Below are 20,767 nucleotides of genomic sequence, written 5' to 3'. Positions count from 1 at the left end.
TAGGACTTACAGCCTAAGGGACTTCAGTTCTTTTTAGCATTAGGTACAGAGGATTAAATTAGTTCTCTTTCTTGAAAAGGCATGTATCTGGTCCCTATGTTTTCTCTACACTATAACATCACCAGCAGTAAAATAATGGCATTGAATCATACAAGCATGCTTCAGTGGAAGGAGCTTATAAAAGAAACAGATTTGCAGAAATTCAATACAATTTTAATGTGAAAATAGCAATTGTTTTTCTAATAGCAGATGCTTCATTTCTTGGTGAGACACCCCAGAACCACATTGAGAATGCTGGGTGTGGGGTTCTACAGCATGTGAAGTCTAATCTTTAGTTACATAAATATGCCTTTTTCACTTTTTTATTAATTAAAGGGATCATGTTATTTATAAGACAAATGACAGATGGAAAAGCTAAGAAAGAGTTAACAAGGGCCTGCAATACAGAAAGGATATTAAAAGATCTACAAGCAAAACCTCAAATCCCAATTCCCTTCAGAAAACAAAAGAATTATTTTTAGCAAAGTATTTATAAAATAATTATGTGGAGCTTAGAACTTGTTAAAGACAAGTTTCTCTTAAAAAAAAAGGAAAACTTGAATAAATTCCTTTACAAAGATACGGATTAATGCCATCCCCATTCTGTGCCATAAAATTTTCCTCAAAACTACTTTTCATCAGTGGAGTACCTCCCTCCAGAGAGCCTCAGTAACACCATTTGCCTGCACCTACACAGTTCCAGCACTGCATTATGGGCTGCAGATTTCTTAGGGCTCCTTTGGCATCACCAGAGCCAGTTTTAATCAAAGAAGCAGATATTCATGTTTAGTGGTAAATGCTCTGGTTCAGCAAACACTTGGATATACACTCAGCTGTTCTGCTGAATCAGGACCCACAATCCCACATCCTACTGCTCCACATGGGTGCAGAATTGTGCAGAATTCTGCTGAAATTCAACTGGTTTTAGCTTGAGAGCCTTGCTGATACAGGAAAAATGAAGTCTGCTCAGTTCAAGCCATTCCAAGTCTGTGATACAATTACCTCTTTGAAAATACATAACCCTTCTCTGTATCCTGACTCTAAATTCTTCACAATTTTTGTGTGGGTTTGGAAGATAAAAAAAACACTATTTAAGCATAAAGCACATAGAAATGGCACAGGATTTGATTCAATTCAGTTGCTGAAAGACAGACGGATGAACTGATTAAAAAAGTAATTTACAAAGGAATAGATCATCATGCAGCACAAGAATGCTGAAGAAACTTAAATCAGGGGACACACAGATTTAGTCTAATCAGTCTTTGTATTTAAAGTACTCACTTAAAACAATTTATTGCTTGAAAGGTATTAGGTTTTGTGTGAAATGAAAATTAACTCTTTTTAATGTATATTTTGGCATCTCAAAGTTATGTCACAGAGCTCATGGACATGAATTTAGGAATTCATCGTTTGATTCCTATCAGATAAACGTGGTATTCATGTTTCAAATCACCATCAGGGTGATGAAGGAATAAAAAAATTAGAACAATTTCCACTTTTAATAGCCAGTCCCTGGTTTCTCAATAGTATTTCTCAGAACTGAGAGCACATAAGCCTCCCCTGAAGAAGGTGGGCATTCCCTTGCAGCCCCTGCCCCTCCTTGCAACCTTTCTGCCATGGCACAGCACATGAACCAGCCTTTGCTCCTCTAATTCTATGACACTGCAAATCTTCAAATGTTCTGAGTGCTGGTTTATTTCATCCTCCAAAGTCTGAACACCCAGACCATCAACAGATAGGAACAGGTGATTTCATAAGGGAGGCAGAAGTCAGCTGATTATGAGAAAGATGTGAAGAGAAAGGGTAGTAGAGAGTGAAATCTTCATCCATTCAAAAGCTGAATGCTGCAACCAGCCTGTGCTTTACTTCAGTCCTCAGAATTCAAGATCCAACCTCTTTCCCTTGGTTCTCATCCTCTAAAAACAATTTAAACAAACAAAAATCTCCACACCTCTGGCAACAAATACTTTAAGAAAAAAATAATTACAGTCTAATTACATCTGGGAAATACCCAGCAAGCACTGTTTAAAATAGAGGGAAATTTGCGTGAGTAACTCCCAGTATTACTTTCTACTTTTTTTAGATCATGTCTTTCACCTTCTAGTAGGAGGTTTTTCTACCGTGCTTTGAAGAATCATATATTACTTTTGGAAACACAATGTTCAAGGTCAGGGGAAGTTCATCTTTAAAAAAAAAAATAAAAACTAGGTGTCATGACAAGGCCTGTTTCTTCCTGTTGTTCCACTTATTAACATGGCACCCATCACCATTATATCTGGGGGGCACAGATGCAGAGATACATGAGCTTGCAAGTGAACAGTCCTACTGAAAATGAAGCACACATGCTCTGAACAATGTAAGATTACTTACAAAAACAAGTATGTAAAAAGAAAGAAAAAGCAGCTAGGATTACAATAGAGTGGAGAACCAGGGATTAAAGAGCTGTTGTAAGAAAACCATAAAGACAGACCTAACATAAGCAGATAAACCAGTAACCTCAGCATTATAGAAAATAAGTAAATTCTTCAATATATGCAATTCTTACAGGGTCTTCATCTGCCTGACCACAACCATGAAATGCAGCCATAAGGAGAAAAGTGTTCACAAGTCAAGCACAGACAATGCTAAATATCAAGGGTGTTGAAGGAAAGTGAACATGGGCTGCATGGACAAATTCCAGTTGGTATCGGTGCCACAGCTGTGCTGCTTCCTCAGCAGCAGGAATGATTTGCACCAACAGAGGATCTACCCCAGAGGCTGCAATGAGAACCTTTGGCCACTGGAAATCCATAGCCTGTATCACCCTTCTGTCTTCTTTCCAGCTGAATAGTAATGCAGGATAGAAACAAACAAAACAAAACCAAAAAATTGAAGTTAAAAAACATTCCTATTCCTTCACAGAAGGACCTGTTCTGTTGAAGGTTTGGCCCTCAAGGTCTAGAGCAGGTACGTATTTCAGCTGTCCTCTAAGACACTTTATTATGACATGCATCATGCACCCAACTGCACTAATTTGCCAGCAAGTAAAATAAATATGTTCCAGCCTTTGATTTAAGCCACATTAGGACAGAATATTTTTGCTCCAAGATTAAAAAGCCAGACTAATTTAAGAGGTCATCCAAGGCCTGGATAACTGTGTGTAGTTCTAAGTGTTTGTGTGCAGCTCCTATTGCAGGTTGCCAGACCTTAATTTAATCCCACTTCAAAAACTTCATTCCTTCAGTCGGGTAGAGAGCTTGCCAGGAGTTTTTCTCCCCATCCTGCCTTGGACTTTCCATGAAGTAGAAAAATCTCAGAGTAATCAAGGTATACTTTGCAGTCTTTTTCTGCCCAATAAAGCTTTATAAATAAAAGCTTACAAGAAATCAGTGTACAAGACAAAAGCAAATCAAATTCAGATAAGCATTTAGCTACATACATCCAAGTAGTATAAGGAGGTAGAAAAACAGGCAAATATTCTTTGAATATTTATATGGACTATTTTCAATGCAGTTAGTGAGGTGTAATATTTAAACTATCAGCTTGAAAAACATGCAGATCTGTGATTCATCTTTGACCATCCATTTCTGTACATCATGCAGTGTAACTCCAGGGTTTTGGGGGCTTTTTGATATATTTAACACACTAGTACCTTCAAGGGCAAGAGTGGAAAAACAGAAACCAAACATGGATTCTGTCTAGAACCTCACTTACACCTGAAAATACAAGAACACTGAAGCTACTACAATGTCAGCAAAACACCCTCCTTAACCAGCAGCAGCAGTTTCAGAGTAGGACTGGCAAACAAAACAAAGGTGTGCTCTGCTGCAGCAGCTTCACTTTTCAGAAACAAAGAGCAAGCTGGAAAAAGGCTCAAATGTAAAAAAATCAATACCCTAGGGAGGTGGCATGCTGCCCCCTGCCTCCCCCAGGCTCCACCACAAGCAAGGGATTTTATTTATACTTCTTAACTTTATTTAGATTTCTAGTTTTATTTATACCAGTACATTTGTGGTTCAAGACTGGAAAAGCACAGGTTCTGTATGCTGGCAATTAGGAGCCACGCCTGCAGTGCCCTGGCCACCAGACTGACCAGAGCCAGGGGCCTCTGCCAGCTTTTCACAGCGCTGCAACATGCTGTGTGCTTCCACCTAGAGTCACAAACTCCCTGCATTTAAAGCATAACTGTTGGCATTAAAAGGACTCAAAGTCTCCAGCTGCAAAAGCTCTATCTAAATAACCTTCAGAGAGCTGTCCTTCCTCAGTTTTAATTGCATCTGCCTGGCATCTCTTCCCTCTTCATCACAGTCCATTGGTTCTTGCTCTTATCTCACTGTACTCATTATACTCTGTAAGGACGTTATCTAGTTGTTCTCATTAAGAATTTATTGAAAAAATTAAAAAGAAAGAAAGAAAACCAAAACATACAGGCAGATATAGCCAGAAACCACACAGACAGTGCTTCCTCACCTTCCCCTAACAGACTGTGACCCCTCCTACTCTCCTCAGCTGATTTCTTCCCATGCAGATAGAAGAAAAATCAGAGAAAGAAAGAAAGAATTTGAAACTAGCCTTCCTCCAAGCAGGGTGCTGGAGTAGACTTCCAGAGGTCCCTTCCAACCAAAATAATTCTGTCACTCTACTTAAGCATCTGATTGAATCCAAAGCTTTTTAAGAGCTTGTTTCAATAATATCTGCCAGAGGAAAACACAGAGATGGGGAGTAAAACCAAAAAACCACAACGAATTTCAAGACAGACACATTACGTTTTCTCAACACTGAATAACTTACTAATAGTGGTACTGTTTGACAGCACTTTTAAATCAGTGGGTTTTAATTAAAGCTAGCTTTAAGAGGTAAGCTGACTCAACAGGCAAGCATTCTCCTCAGCAGCAAAACAGAATTATGGTTGTGATCAATTAAAAAAGCTTTTCTTTTCTGCACTGGCCCTTCCTTTTAAAGTAGATTTTCACACATCTAGAATGATACAGATTTGCTCCAAGTAATGGCTCTTGTAAGCCAAGAGCAGCACTGATGCGCTCAGCTCGAGCTGCAGACACACTCAGACACACCCTGCATTGCTGGAAGTCTGTCTGCAGTGAAGCTATTGCAAAATGTCAGCATCACGTACTGTTAAACAATCAAAGTTACTCATGCTGGATAGATGCCCTCAAGGAGGTCAAACCCAGAGAAAGTCCCACAAGGCTTGAGGGCTTGAAATAACATAATTTTCCATGCTGAAGATGAAATGAAGCCAAATTGTAACACATTTAATTGTTCAGCCCTGTCTCTTCCAAAGCTGGTCATCTTTTCCACAGTGAGGACATCTCAGATTTAAGCAAGCCATCTGTCCACTGTCTACTTTTCCCACTGTCTCATTTTGACTGACTGCACATCCACTTGGCCTCTTCTCCAAAGACCCACACTGTACACAAGCTGGACACATAAGAGGCTTCCCCTTGCAACCACAGAAAGAACTTTGACAAACAAACATTCTGAGTAGAATCACTTCAGTGCTTGAACAAACTACAGAATAAACTAGGTACTTGAACTCCACAGATCTTTCCTTTCTCTGTCACAAGTTATTGCAACATACCCTTTTAAAAATCCCCAGCTAGACCAAAATGTGGGACAGGAACAATCCCCTTAAATGGCAATGCATGCTCCTAACCTAAAAGGACTCCATTAACACAGACAACTGTTATTAAAAGGCCTTTGCCATCATCACTAATGACTGACTGTAAGTCACGTTAGACAACTGTCAGAAATGACCAAGGTGAGGTTTATCCCAATAAGGCAGGATGGATGGACAGACTCAGCGACCTATTATGAACCTTTCTGGGATTTTGTCTGACATATTTTTTATAAAGTCAAATAACTGGGGCTTAATTCCAGATTACAGGTCTTGGAGGCAGCATGGAGCTGAGCAGGTAGACCCTTTCAGCCCAGCTCTGCAGAGAGACTCTAGCAGCCTCAGCTTCACCAGCCCAACCCTGCATCTGGGAAAATAAATTCAGCCTCTTGGCAGAGCCAATAGCTCATCATGCTGGCAGAGCTACACTGCCTCCACTCCCAAAGGCTTCCATATCAACCCTCCCCTTTAAGTGCACCATGTATTTTTTAAAAATAAATAGGTAAATAACCTAAATAACCTAGATTACTACTGCAATTCTTGTATTATCTTAAGGGTGAACATAGATGCAAGAAAACATTCTTATAGGAACAGCATTGTTTCTCACATCATATATGATGCAATTATGATCACAATAGTTTTACAGAAAACCTAGACATAAACTTTAGCTGACCTACTTTCTTCAGCATGAAAAAGTATTTGTGATCAACAATTCTAAATATGCACATCAAGTTAATCCACTGAATGCATGATTTGCATAATACCACCTACCTGCAGCTGCAAAGCACAAAACCATGAAAGCAAATACTGAAGTCACACAACTTGACATTTTTGTAAATGCTGTATCTTCTCAAATCAACTTGCTTTGTGGCTCCTCATGTAGATTTACTTTCTTTGAAATTTGTGGTGAGCTTTGAAATCAGATCTTCTGGAGTTTTATTTGCCTACAGACAGAAGTAAAAATAAACATTAATACAAATACAACTTACAGAAATATTGTTAGATATTTAAAATTGTCTCTCTTGTAAGAAGAGAAACAGAACTCTCTCTTAAATGTCTAGTAGGGGAGTGCATTTTATATTGTCAGATACCCTAGGTACCAGTAACCTAGTACTCCTCCCCTGTATTTCAGTACTTCTTTGCAGATGTTGCTCCCTTCTGTGATACATTGTGCAAGTTGGGATCTGTTTGGAAGCGAGGCCCCAGAGTCCTTTCTGTCAGCTAATACCACAGTCCCACTGAAGCCTGCCAATGGTACTCACACCCTCAGACATGTTTATTTTAAGTAATCAGACTTTCTCTGGTGCATATAAACATTTGTTTGCTCAGTTATCTGCTGCTACCTTTATTATAGCATGGAAAAATGTTTCACATGTGCTGGTTGGTGGGTAACTCAAATTTAACTCATCATTTCTCAGTATGACAAACTCTGAAAACTTTTCAATGCTACTCAACACTAAATATAAACATAAAACTGCTCAGAATCTTTATTTTAAAATACTTTGAGACATGATATACCAGGTCAGTTAAACAACTCCAGCGTGCTATGCTAATAAATGAAAATAGAGCTGCTGCCTGCAAGCCTTACAAACACGGAAAATTGTGACCCCAGAATGCATGCTGCAGATTTTGGAGGGGAAACACTTAAGCAGATCCACAATATCCTCTTAAACTTTTTTTTTTATTCTATTGTCAATTATCTAGATGTCTAGAATAAGATTACAAACCAGGAAGGTAAAGAGCAGGAATGTTGGTATTGCGCCTTTGGGAGCAGATAACAGATGGCACCTTGGCAACCACTAACACCCATCATAAAGTACTGCAAGAAATGACAAACCTCCATCATGGGACTAAGCGATAGCAAAATGCTGAGTCAGGATCATGTGGCAACATCAATATCACTTAAAAGGTTCTTGCTGACATGAAAATGGAATGAAGCACAAGGACAAAAGGCCAGATTCTGTCACACAGTGTGTGCCATGCTGTGCACCAGCAGAAGCCTGCTCAACCAAAACCTGCACCCAGACCAGCACTTCAAGACCAGCACCCCTGGGGCTCTGAGGAAACTGGACAAACTGCTCAGCAGCATTTCTGCACGGGTTATTTGGTGGGGATGGCACTGCCCTGTGTGCATAGAGCTGCATCTACATCCCTGAAAGGGCTGCTGGGGCCCAAGGGCAGAATTCCAGCCTCCTGCAGATCCTTCACTCAGCACCCAGCTCCTGGAACCTCCAAGTGGTCTTGGCAGTGCCCCAGACCCCACTGGGAGGTGGGGGGAACAGGAGCAGCTCTGCAGGCTGCTGGGAACACCAGACACACTCCTGCAGGACAGCAGTGTATGGGGAGAGCCAGAAGCTGACAGTCTGTCACAACATGGGGGTTCAGGCAGCTCCTTTTCCAGTGTCCCACCTAAAATGCACTTTTGGAAAAATGGCAAGACATTACAAATATTGAGCATTATTTGGGAAGTCAAATATAAACTGGAATAATTTGCTGCTATTTCTCTAGATGAAAAGAAACCTAACTCTACCTGGTGGTACTATTTGGTTGCTAGTTCAATTTTTAAATGATGCCACAAAGAAAAATTATCAAATAGAGGAAATAATGAGGTTTCTAGTCAGTGTTATCTATAGAAGACCATCATAATGTTCTGCAAGATGTCCTATGTGCAAAGAGGCAATGAAGAAGCATTCTGAAACCCAAGTTACTGATGTACAGCCATTTGACCACCACCAACAAACAGAAGAGAAACCAGAAAAAGAGCAACTACAGCACATATGCTAATAAAGAAAATCCAAGATGCTCACTGTCCCATCTGCATAAGTCTCTCATTCCTCAGTGACAATTTTATAAGGCACCAAGTTGTGTAGAAACAGGGAGCACAGGGAAAGAACTGGAGAGAAAGAAATTATGTTTAGAATCCCATTCTGACCTGAGCATTTAAATGTGTTAAAATGTCAAGTTGCAATTCAACTTGGATGAAAGTCCGTTTGAAAAAGGTGATTTCGAGGCAGAGAGAACACATACACATTTCCATCTGTAGGAGTGATTTAATCTCTACCACAATCTACTGACCAATAACATTTGCAAGGTATAACTCAGAGCTGCCAGTATATGATTGAAAAGCCCTAAACTTCTACCCTGATTCTGTCAGTTCATGAAGGATGAATAATGAAGACTTAAATGAAAATTTGGAAGAGCTTTCTGAAGAGTGAGCTCACTTGCTTGAAGACATACACTCACAAACTTAAAATGCAGGGCAAATATCAAACAACATGAAAAGGTGACAAACTAACAGTGAGTTTCATGAATTTAGGGTGAATGATACCCCAACTGTCAGCTCCACAGCTGCAATTTAAAAGACAGATAAAACTGCTACTAATAACTCATTTAAGACTAAACCTACTAAGCAGGTAATTTGTCAATATTTTCCAAAATATGATCATGTGTGGCAGGAATCAGCTACCAAGCTGCTCTTAAGTGACCATCTGGCAGTACCAAACAAACCAACCAACCAATCACAACAACAACAACAAAAAAGTGACAAAGTTAAGTTGTGGTGCAAAATCTGCCAGATTTTGCTTCAGTGCGAGACCTGCTGTCACTAGAAAAAATGTGAAACCTGCCAACTAGGAAAAGCCAGTCCACAAAATAGGAAGCTATTTCCCTTGAAACAAGAGAAGAAAGCTGTGCAAAGGGATAAGGAACCTAAACTATTTACCCAAGAAGTAAACACAACTGCTAGCCAACTTGACATTCAGAAGAAATTTCCAAGAGAATCATCTTTTCCTTTGGGGTATATCTGGGTGGCTATTTTTGTAAATGAGATCATGAAAGGGCATATTAAAAGTATAACCAAAAAATCCTGATGTGGAAGAGAAAAAGAAGACGACATGAGTTTTGGGTTTATTAACTATGTTTTCATGCCAATGCTTTTTACTACAACAAGCTGCAAGGAAGGCTGGCAAAAGAAGCCATCTGAATAAAAACCATTGAAGACTATGGGGTCATTTTTGGTCATTTTCACTGAAATCTGCTGTTGTAAAGGCCACTAGTTCTGGTAAAAGTGAGGGTCTAAAAAGCACAAAGACCATATTTTGTTGAGAAATAGATATCTGCAGATCAAATCAGGAATACATGCTGCTGGGAACATCAGGAATAACCTGATTACTACTAGCTTTTATTAGGTACGAAAAAAGACTGAGGAAATGGAAGGGGAGGAAACACATTTTGAAGTACATAAGGACAAGCAGAGGAGAAAGCATGAGGTTTTAATTTGGTTTCAGCTAGGAGCCTCTGGTGCCCATGAGAATTTTGATGCATAAAGCTTAGCTAGAACCCAGTGAAAAGCATGGTGCTTTTGAAAGATACCAAAGCACTGCCTGGAAGGACAGATCTCATTGCTATGCTAAGCTAGAGGACAACAAATGTTGTCCTTAATTTAGTGGTACTTAAAGCAATCTACATTTGTTAGAGCCAGCAGCAGAGGAAACAAATCACTTGAGTACACTACTGTTTTCTCTCTGCCTTTCACCTACATACATAGTTTTCTTTGTAAAATTCTGCTACTCATCTTCCTCAGAATTTCAGTCTTTGGATTTTTTAAAGCTAGCCTTTGGACTAAAAAGTCACCTTTAATACTACAACAACATGGAAGAATTCACAGGCTAGAAGTATGACACTTACTCCTAAAAAAACCCATAACATCTTTCCCTATGGATTTTCCAGTCCTTACTGACAGGCACTCCCAGACCATAAGGCTCTGTGGTCTATGGCTTGTCACTAAGAAATGACATTCAGCACTTTTCTGCCACTAGCAGAAATGTCTCCACCCCATGGGCCTAATGCTCTCCAGAAAGGGGACAGGACTCTGCTCCAAAGTGCTTGAAGAACTATAAATGAAAATCAACCACCCTGGGTTAGGTTCAGGCTTCAGGATATTTGAGCACCTTTTTACTCAGCTCAATTCTGTACTTTTAGCCAAGTGACTATTATGCAGCAGTCTTCTTCAAATCAGAAGTCTGCTTAGCTTCAACTTTTACACACTTTTCTTCTCTAGGTAAATTTATTTTTGCTTACTTCTTCAAAGCTTCTCTGCCCAGTGCAACCTGCAGGCAGCCAGAGCCACAGATTCTAGGGCGTTTCTGTTTCCTATTAAATGTTTCTCCAGCACAGGAATTTGCCACATTTCTTGCTGAACTGGGATATTATTGTTTTATTTACCCCTTTTACTTCTGTTCCCTGAAGCCCTTTCCCCAACAGCTACCATCTGTTTCATTAATCAGTACCTACCTTTCCCATACAAGCTCTTCCCCCGCCTTAACTCTACCCTTCTTGTTGTCTAAACTTTTCCTTTACTCCCTGAAGAATAACTTCCACTTCCTCTCTGCCTTATCAGCATGGACTCTGGTAATTCCCTCCTCTTTCCACATGTGGTGCTAGAGGTTGCACAGCTCTCTACAACACTGCTAACAAACACTCCTCTACCAAAGCAAGCCAAAATTCCTCCTCCTCTCAAGTCACATCACAAGTCCCAACAAAGTGAATGGGGATACTTGAGTGAAGCCAGAAGGATCTGTCCCTTTGTGTTGTTTTGCCATAGCAACGTGAACCCAAGTTTCTAGGCCATCCAAGGCCGCCTTCACAGCCAAAGCTTTTTCACTTTTTGTTTGCTTGTTTTACACATGGCAACCATTTCACTCATTTAACCGGCTTTTCTTCCATTTGTCCAAGCTGCTTCCCTGTGAGAATGCAGTGAATACAGGCATGCCCTGTGTAAGTAAATAAGGCAAACATTTGTAATCAAGTACACCCCATCTCAAGTAAAACAACCCCACAAATAGTTAACTATACGAGCAGTTCTATAAACTTAGGAACAGCAAAAGGGCTTATTTATAACCCTACTCCTATTAAAAATGCTTTTTTGAAGACTTATTAGCTGACATTTATCATGTAAATTCTGCATGATTTGCACATATACAGGCAGGAAAGATGATTAACAGGATTAGCAAATGTGCATGTGGAATTGAAAATTTGTCCGTATTTTTAAATTTCTACGTTCAAGGCATATACACAAAGTCCCACAAGTTCATTCAGAACTTAAAATAGTAACTTATTCATAAACTACAAAGGGACAGATTCTGGTTTAGAAACAACAAAGTGGTTTCATTTTCAGGGAATATATGAATAGTAATTAAACTAAAAACTCTGATATATCATAAAGGCCAGGGAAAAAGTAACTCTGATGTCCTGCAGTTCACATGCTGCTGCGCTTGTAATGGGACATTTCAACAAGTCCCAGTTAAAGGCTATGGGAACTGGATGAGTGCCAAATGAAGATGTTTTATGCCATTTAGTAATGTGCCCCTCCATTCCATGTGATTTTTGTTTTAGTATTTTATTTATTTTCTTATTAATGTATTACAATGTAGCCTGCCAAATTACAGGAACAAAAATATAAACAAATAAATTCAATAAAAATGTGAAACCATTCCACCTATTTAGTAATAGTGTACTGGAGGGGGATTTTGTTACCTAGTAGATATTTTGCCCACAGCTGGAATGAAAGTGTGGATGGGTGTGTCTATTCTCAGTAACATTTCATAACCAACTTCCCCTTCAGCTTCACAACTTTCCCTTTCTTTAATCAGCTGATTTTATTGCTGTCAATTTAGATGACACCAGACATTGCAAGTTTTGGGTGAAGAATCACTGCATAATACAGCACAAAAGTAAGAGGCAGTTTACAGAAACAGGACCAAAAAATCATTCTATTATATATTCCCAGGACTTCCCTTCCCCCAAACACAGGGAGGTATGCAGTTAAATCTTCCTAGGCTGAGGAAGGTTTTGCTTACCAAGTGTAAACAAGAGAACAGTCTCTTAAAGGATCAGGATGCAGGAGGGTTTCAATGCATGGAAGGGAAGGAAGTGCATTCGGGCATCTTGGAGTGGAAGGAGTACACAAGGCTTCCACAAGGAGCAGACTGGAACAGATTGCTTTTTGACAGCAGCAGAAATTCCTAGAGGTTACTGAACCTCTACAGGAGGAGGCACAGATGGCACTGCAGACAGAGTTTACCAAGACCAACACCTCACACGTAATCTGAATACCAAGTCAGAATTTTTTTCCTTTATCATAGAGCCTTCAGGCACTTCCTACATCAGGACATCTCTAAAGGGAGTGGAGAAAACAAGAGGCAGGGGTGCTGTACAGCTCTTGTACTGTATTGGCTCAAGCAATCTGCAATCTCATACCAGCTCCAGCTGTGTATTTTCTGTGCAACTCACAGCTACTCCATTCTTTCACAGGCAAAACAAGTCGTAACAGGATCTCACCTTGGCCACAGCAGCACCTCCTTAACACCTGCCTGGAAAGACAACACTACTTTGGGCATTCTGCTTCCACCTTCTAGTCAGAAGATGGACAAGAAACCTGACTGATCTTACCACGGAATACCAGAAACACAATTAGACCCCATCTTTCTGATACACATTAAGGAAGCACAATGAAGTAAAAAAGCAGACATAACTAGAAACATACATACATAAAAACATGGCAACTCAAGAAATCTCAAATGTACATTTAAATAAAACTCAAATTCCCAATTAACCAGTAATATCTCACCACAACTAACAGGAACTAAGCTCACGTTTCTTAAATAGGACTTGCCGCTTCTAAGAAGTTTACCCTAAAACAAAAACAATAGAAATAGGAATCTTCATTCTAAGCGAGATCATGCTAACTTGCATGAAAAAAACATCTCTACAACCTTTGTTTCTCACAGTTAAATTTCTTTGGACTAATTACCAACTTTTTTATTGTTCCTAATTGGAAACAGAACAGGTTTCCTGGCACTGGACTATCTTACTCTTCACAAACACATTAGCAGCCAACAACTTCACACAAATTTAATTTATCTTAAGTTTTACTTGGCTGGGTTTCTAATTGCACACCTCAACTAAACAGATAACAGCTCTAATGTACCTATCAAGACAGATATAACCTAGGGAGGGCATCTCTGTGGGACTGAAGCCACAGCAGGATGGAAAGTTACCAACAATTCAGCAAGGCTTCTTCCACACAGGGTAAAAGATTTCAGCAAATTACTGTTAATGAATGCTTGGCACTGTTATTTCTTTCAAGACTGAACTGCAAAACCATAGGATTGCATCTAAAAATATTTTACCTAGAACCTTCCTACCACGAAAAAACAACTAAATCCATCAGTGGTGGATTTAAAATCTTGAAATGACTTGTAGACATATAGAAAAGTAGTTTTGAAACCATGACCTATAAATACCAGCAACTGTCTGGGTTAATTGTGAGAAAGCCACAAAGATTATGATGAAAAGCAAGACTACAGCATTAAACAAGTTCACTGTATAAGGATGCAATCCTCTTTGGGAAGGGTAAAACAAACAAACAAAAAAGACAGTCAGTAAATAAATGAATAGGATTGAAAAATCAGTGCTTATCATTACAGGGGAATTAGATGAAGTGATACAAACTAGACCTCCTCACTGCCATGGGCCATTACATACTACAAGAAGTGAATTAACAGACTGAAATATTAACTACTAGGGATTTTAAAGTTAACTGCATGCATTATCAGACCCACATTTGGGAAAAAAAGCCAAAGAGAACAACAAAAGAAGTGTCTCTTTTGGTCTCTAGAATAAGGCAAACTCTAATAGGCAGGCAGATTAGTAGATTATTTGTTCAGGTTGCTAAACAAAAATGCAAGATAAACACACCAAAAGTCATCTGTTAGCCACTAAACTTTCAGCTGCACATCTCACAGATAGGAAACTTCTCCCATACAAATATGGAAGTCCTTAAAGGGACACACAGTTAAAAGAAGGAGTCAAAAGGAGTTTCCCTTTGTGTAGGGGTATCTACCCTCTCACTTTCTATCAAATAAAGGATGTCATTCCATTTGTTGAGCAGAAAAATCTATTCAGGTTGGAGCAAAATTTTTTTCATAAAAATTTTTATTTAGAAGCACTTCATTGGGGATTTGCTTCAGTCAAGGTATGAATCACTAGCATGTTCCACTCAGAATGAGTGGAGAACACTCCCATAAAATCATTACCATTCAGAATTTCCTTTAATTATTTTACATTAAATGTATAAATGACAACTGTAAAAAATTTTTGGGCACAGGTATGGAGAGAAGGAAGACCACAACAAATTCCAGTAGTCATATAAATAATTTGTCAGAGGGATCTTTCTGTCAGAAGGAAACTATCATGTATATGATCATCACTGGAGTGAACCAAATCACCAGATCTACAAGTATTTAGAAACAGTGGTGATTTTAACTGCTGGAGGGAGGAACTAATCTATCACAGAACACAAGCTGTATACACTGGAGGAGTGACTTGGTTCATTAATGCAATAGCTTCATTAAAGAAAAGGTTCTTTTCAAACACCACAACAGTTGCTTTGGAAAGCTGAACAGAATTTTGTTTCACTCAAATCATTGTAAAAAACAATGCATCACACGTGTGATAAAATACTACCATAGTTCTTAATCACACAGAGTCAAATGCAGCTACAGTCTAACAACTCACTTGTCAAATGTAAGGCAAAAGAGGACATATCAGTCTTCAGTCCACCTCCAGCTTCTTGGCAAAGAAACACATGAATTCAGCACATTTCTACTACACATTAAGCTCACTGGATACTTTGGGATTTTTTTATTGTCCCTGACTCACACAATGTAGCTCACCAATTTCCAACAGAAAATGCCTATGCTTACAAAGGAGAATCAGAGAATAAATGAATTGCCACTATCCTTCAGAATCACTAACACCATCTTATGTATCACAGCCCCTACTGCCTTCTGGGCAGAAAAACAACCTCTACACAGCAGCTCTATAATTAAATTGTTTCAGACCAAAGACCTCCAGATAAGCTGCTCTCCTGCAATCTAAGCAGGTCTCTTGCAAAGTCACAACAGAAACTATCTAAAAGAGAGGCCCCTTCCAGCTGACTCTCAAAACGTTTTAACATCTTACAGCAGGACAGAAGAAAAAAAATAAATCTGAATTTGGCCAACTAGTGTACTGAAATTAGACCGATTATTACACAGGAGTGCTAAATATAATGCAATTAAATTTGTTAATAATAAGCAGGTGTCACTCATTTTGAAGTACTATTCACATGATGAAGATGAAATTGTTTTCACATTTTCCTCAAAAACACCATTCATTTCATTATAGAAACATCAGAAACTAGCACACTTTCCAAGACAGACTTATTTGTAAGTACAAATAAACAGTTATTATCTTAAAATGCAATATATGAAATGTTCTCTGCTGAACTCAACAAATATGACTACTTAGATAATCAAGGTCAAAAAGTAAGTTCTTCTTTTAAGACATTTATTTTGTGATACTTGAAATGAAAAAATATGGAATATAAATTAAGTGGCAGCTTCAAAGTCCCTCTTCCATGATTTCCAGAGATAACTGAAATCTGGTACATCTCTTTCATTTTGGCCACCACAGAGTTAATTGTTGCTGTAAGCACAAGAAATGCTGCTCTGTTGGATGAATGCCAGCACATAAAAATGCGAATCCACACTGATGGATCAAGCAATTCCAACTGCACTACTTTTTGCTAGTACATTTTTATGGCAAAACATGCTTGTATTCATGAAGGCTAGAAACTGGCATACCACTGTTAATCACCACAAATATTACTGCTATAGAAGTAATGCCTGTTTATAATATACAAATATTTTTATGGAACTAGATCAAAAGCAATGTGATTGCAAAGATATTTGCAATCTATATCCCAGATAGTATTTTCTGAGATTCACATAAATGGCCCAAGACTTGATAATTCATGTCTTTAATTTTAACACAATATTACTGGCAGTATCAAAAAAAAAAAAAAAAAGAATTGTAAGACAAATTAGGCAAAGATTTACCACTATTTTCAAATCACATTAAAACAGAAATTTCAATTTGACTTTACAAAATACACACTTCAGCATCTCAGAGAACCATCTGGAGAGAAAGTTTTGGGATTCCATGAAAACAACAGGAGATGAAGATTGCCAATGGAATTTAACATACACCTTTTTGTACTTTTAGTGGCAGGCAACATCATGTAATGCTCTTAGAGAACAATGCATGGCCGTTGACATATGTATATACTTTATATACATGTATATCTATTTTATACCTCACTGTGCAATTAGTGCCATTCCAGAACCAGAGCTTACATATCCTTAAACCTGACCTGGGACTGTTAATTTCAGTTGAACTCTATTGTGTCTGTATTTGCTCTAGCACCTAATGCTGGTGGAATATACAATTGTTATCACTCACAAGCAGCAAACTGGTTACTCTGTAGCAAATGCTCCTCGGCATGTTCTTACCCCACCATCAGTGAAAGGTGGCTTAACCCCAAGTAGAAGCAGCAAGATTCTTGAATTTACTGCGGATGAAAGGCTGTTCCCCAGCTCTTACTGAGGAGTACCTGACACCCTGCAAACTCCTATTCAGCCATCTGTCTGTGCATCCACACCTTCAGTATTTGCCATTTGGCTGCGCCAGACTTCACAGACCAGAAAGCAATATGGATTGGTGCAAGCCCTCCCCATAACCTTCTTTGGCAACAGCCTTTACATTCTGTATTCTTGGTACAAAAAACTTAATCATTATGCCAATATGAATGAAAAAAGAAAACTATTATTGCTCTGTGCTGGGACCATCAGCTGACCTCTACATAATAAGCTAGTAATGACTTCTTAAAACCTAAGAGAATATCTAAAAATATTTTCTCTTATGGAAAGCCTAAATACTAGAAATAGTTTCTTGTGAGAGTACAACTGCTTTGCAAGTCAACTTGAGCTCTCAAGATGTCTACGTACAATCATATGTGATGCAGTAAGAGCTCCATTCTGAAAATATTTTGTCTAGTTCATCATCTGAAACTCTGCAGGATTACTCAAAATATCATTTCTTGGGATTAATTCACTTCAAACATCTTCAAAGAGAAATTTCACTCACATAAACCTGTAGTATTTTTGCAAGTCAGTTGTGGCTAATATGACAAAAATTGCATTCAGAAGAATGAGAGATCTGCCTGCTAGAGGAAATGTATAAAAAAGTATTTGAAAATACTGTGTTTATTTCAATGTATGTGGGTGTTCCAAGTAAATTAACATTCACCTTCTAAAGAAATACTATCAAAAGTATAGGCCCAAAGTTTTCATAAATTCCAACTGTGGTAGGAGGAGAGACTTTATAGACAGCAAGTTTTGTGTTCCCCCTGCTGGTTTAGCAATTGACTTCCAAACACTGTTCCTGTGGTAGGCATCAAGATGCTGGAGTATGAAAATATGTTTTGCATGCCAGGAACAACAACTAAAAGTTACTTTTTAAAAGAACTCACATCCTTGGTGGATATCACTTAACACGCTTTGACTAGATGAGGCTCTGGACGCACAAAACATGGATCAAAATCAACAATGAAACAAGATCTCCCCAGGGACAAAAAGCATGTCAAGAGAAAAATCTGAAGTGTCACTTTAAACTTGAAAAGGTTGAACTGCAGCAAACAATTGGGGGAAGCAAGTTTCAGAGTAAAGGACTCTTCACTGAAGGAAGCCAATGACCTGCCCCCCCTCCAACACGCGTCCCTCCCTTCCTCCCCCAGCCCAGCACCAGCTGCACCAGGTCAGCATTCGAGGAGCAGCTCCTCCTCAGCTGGAACTCAAGCCCTGTAAGCTTTCATGGGTTAAATTGGAGCTCTTCAAATGAACAAGCATCTGCCATTAACATTTACTAACACTGTTGTTGGGAATACTTTGACAGGATACTTGTGCAGGGCTAATTAAAAACCCAGCTACCAACTCATACTTTGGCAGGCATTCATGGAAAAAAGCATGGACTGTAAGGAAAATAAAGTAATCTTCATAAGTAGCAATAAACAAATAGATTTTGTCTTGGGAAGACATTTCATTTACACATGTAAAGTCTTCCATATATGAGACTACAATAGTATCAGTCCTGTGGGTCACCATGAGACAAACCTAACTGATGCCACAGTTAGTGAGCAGGCAGCTCTCTCACTTCGGGTTTTCTCTCCATTGGGGGTCTGATATCACCCTGCTTAACCTCACCAAACAAAAAATACATAAACTTAGATCCGTATAAATACAGACCCAGCCAGAAAACCTTTTTGTTAGAACAAAATCATGGCACTTGTATGTCCAAGTGTCTCTTTAACAAGTTACAAACACTACCAGAAATACTCTGTAAAAAATGAACTGTGCAATGATCATACATTTGAGAAGAAAATAATAAATGACAGCAAATCAATTTTAACACCTACAGCTTAACAGAACTGAGATAAGTAGATTTAGATCTGGTTACATCCACAGCAAGTGGAAAAGGCATAACTACACATGCACACTACACCTGAAGAAGTCCTTTCTTGTGAAAGGGAGAAGTAGCACATCCTGTGCTGTTTGACACCCGTGACTTTGGAACTGCGAGTGCACTTGAAAGTGGGGAAAGCTCGTGTTTAAAAACTCACTTATTTTACATCTAACATTGAAGCCACATTCTTGTTATTACTAGGACAGCCGTACTCAGAAGCCTGCAGTGACCGGACTCCAGTGCATCCCTGCAAAATCTACAGCAGTAACTCCCACATGTCAACGCCTCACTGAAATAGCACTGAAGGGACATTATACTGGCCCTTGTATTATTGTCACTTACACTGAAGTCACACTCTGCTCGTGCACTGCCGAGTTCTCACCTGGGCTCAGGAAGGGTACGAGGACACACTCGCGCACAGCAGAGCGAGCCTCTCTGTAAAGCATTTCGCTCTCTGCCCGCAGCGCGCCCAGCACGTACCGGGCACAGCGACCGCCGCTGGGACACCTGTAGCTGCCCCTCGCCAGGTGCCCGCCTCCCGCTCTCCCCTCGCTTCCCACAGGGAGCCCGCAGCTCGCACGGTCCCGAGGGGCGAGCCGCTCCTCCCGGCACGCGTGCGGACACTGACCGCCCCCGGCAGCTCCCGCGCCCGGCGGAGGCCCCCGGACCCTTCCGCTCAGCCCTGTCACGGTGACAGCCCGAGGGGCGCACACCCCGCGCCCGCCCCAGCGGACGGCCCGAATCGGGGCGGGGGTCGCGGCCGCCGCACCTACCCGGCGGCAGGTCTGTCCACGCCGCGTCCCGCGGGGCAGGCGCGCAGCGGCGCAGCTACGCCATGGGCACCGCCGGCCGGGACGGGAACGCAGTCCTCGCCAAGGCCGCCCAGCGCCGGCCACCGCTGCCCGGCCCGCGGTGCGCGGAGGAGGCGGCGAGGAGGCGGAGGCGGAGGAGGCGCGTGTGCGCCCGCCCGGCCTCCGGCCCGGCAGTAACCCCGCGGCCCGCGGGGCGGGGCGGGCGGACGCGGGCGGTGCCGCCATTGGACGCGGGGCGGAGACGGCGCCGTGACGGCCGCGCCCCTCGCCCCTCGCGCCCGCGTGCCGGCAGCGCGCGCCGCGGCCCCGCCCGCCCCGTCCCGTCCCACACCTGAGCCCCCCCGCCCCCCGGGAGCCGTGAGGGGGTCCTGGGGTCGCGCACGGCCCGGCTGTGCTGGCGGCCAGCAGCTCGAAAACCCCCGCGCAGCCGGGGCTAGGGGCACAGTCCCCGCTCACGGCAGCCGGAGCCGCAACGGCCTTTAAGTTACCGGCCTCGAAACCGCGTGAGGCCGCCGGGCACCGCGTCCGTAACGGAGCCTGGGCTGCGCTCGGTACGGGCCCAATGTGAGCGGCGGTGTGACGGTGCCCTGTCCTGTGCACCGAGGTACGTCCCTGCAGCCCCCCGAGCGGGCCCAGCGCCCAGCGGCGGCTGGCGCAGAGCGAGGCCCCGGCCGCCCCCTCAGTGCTGCCTCCCCAGCCAAGGGCAGCCCAGAGCCCACATCTGAACCAGTTTTGGCCAACACCGCAGAGCTGACATCGTTTACAGCAGAGCAAACTATTCCAGTTCCCTCGAGGTTCATTATACTAGGAAATAACAGAAAGTGCTGTTCAGTGCAGAAGGCACGCTTAAGGTTGTCAAATCCCCCAACTTCAAGACTATCGAGTTGTGGAGCAAACTGGCGTT

At 41.2% G+C, this 20,767-nt stretch overlaps 1 protein-coding gene across 1 annotated transcript in view; it reads right to left on the bottom strand.

Annotated features, from left to right (window-relative positions):
- TGFBR3 (transforming growth factor beta receptor 3) overlaps positions 1–19,936 on the bottom strand; it is a 106,877-nt gene extending 86,941 nt beyond the window's left edge. Inside the window, exons 1-2 of the mRNA XM_054285662.1 lie at positions 19,825–19,936; positions 6,422–6,594 (exon numbers count right to left, since the gene is read on the bottom strand). Coding sequence (XP_054141637.1) covers positions 6,422–6,479 — 58 coding nt within the window. The 5' untranslated portion in view covers positions 6,480–6,594; positions 19,825–19,936. The remainder of the gene's footprint in view (positions 1–6,421; positions 6,595–19,824) is intronic.
- Positions 19,937–20,767: the final 831 nt, after the last annotated feature.

Source organism: Melozone crissalis, unplaced genomic scaffold (genome assembly GCF_028551555.1).
Source record: "Melozone crissalis strain CALT ecotype California unplaced genomic scaffold, PUWL_Pcris_2 ptg000045l_1, whole genome shotgun sequence".
Taxonomy (NCBI): domain Eukaryota; kingdom Metazoa; phylum Chordata; class Aves; order Passeriformes; family Passerellidae; genus Melozone; species Melozone crissalis.
The sequence above is the reverse complement of the archived record's forward strand: the minus strand, read 5'-3'. Positions and strand labels throughout refer to the sequence as shown.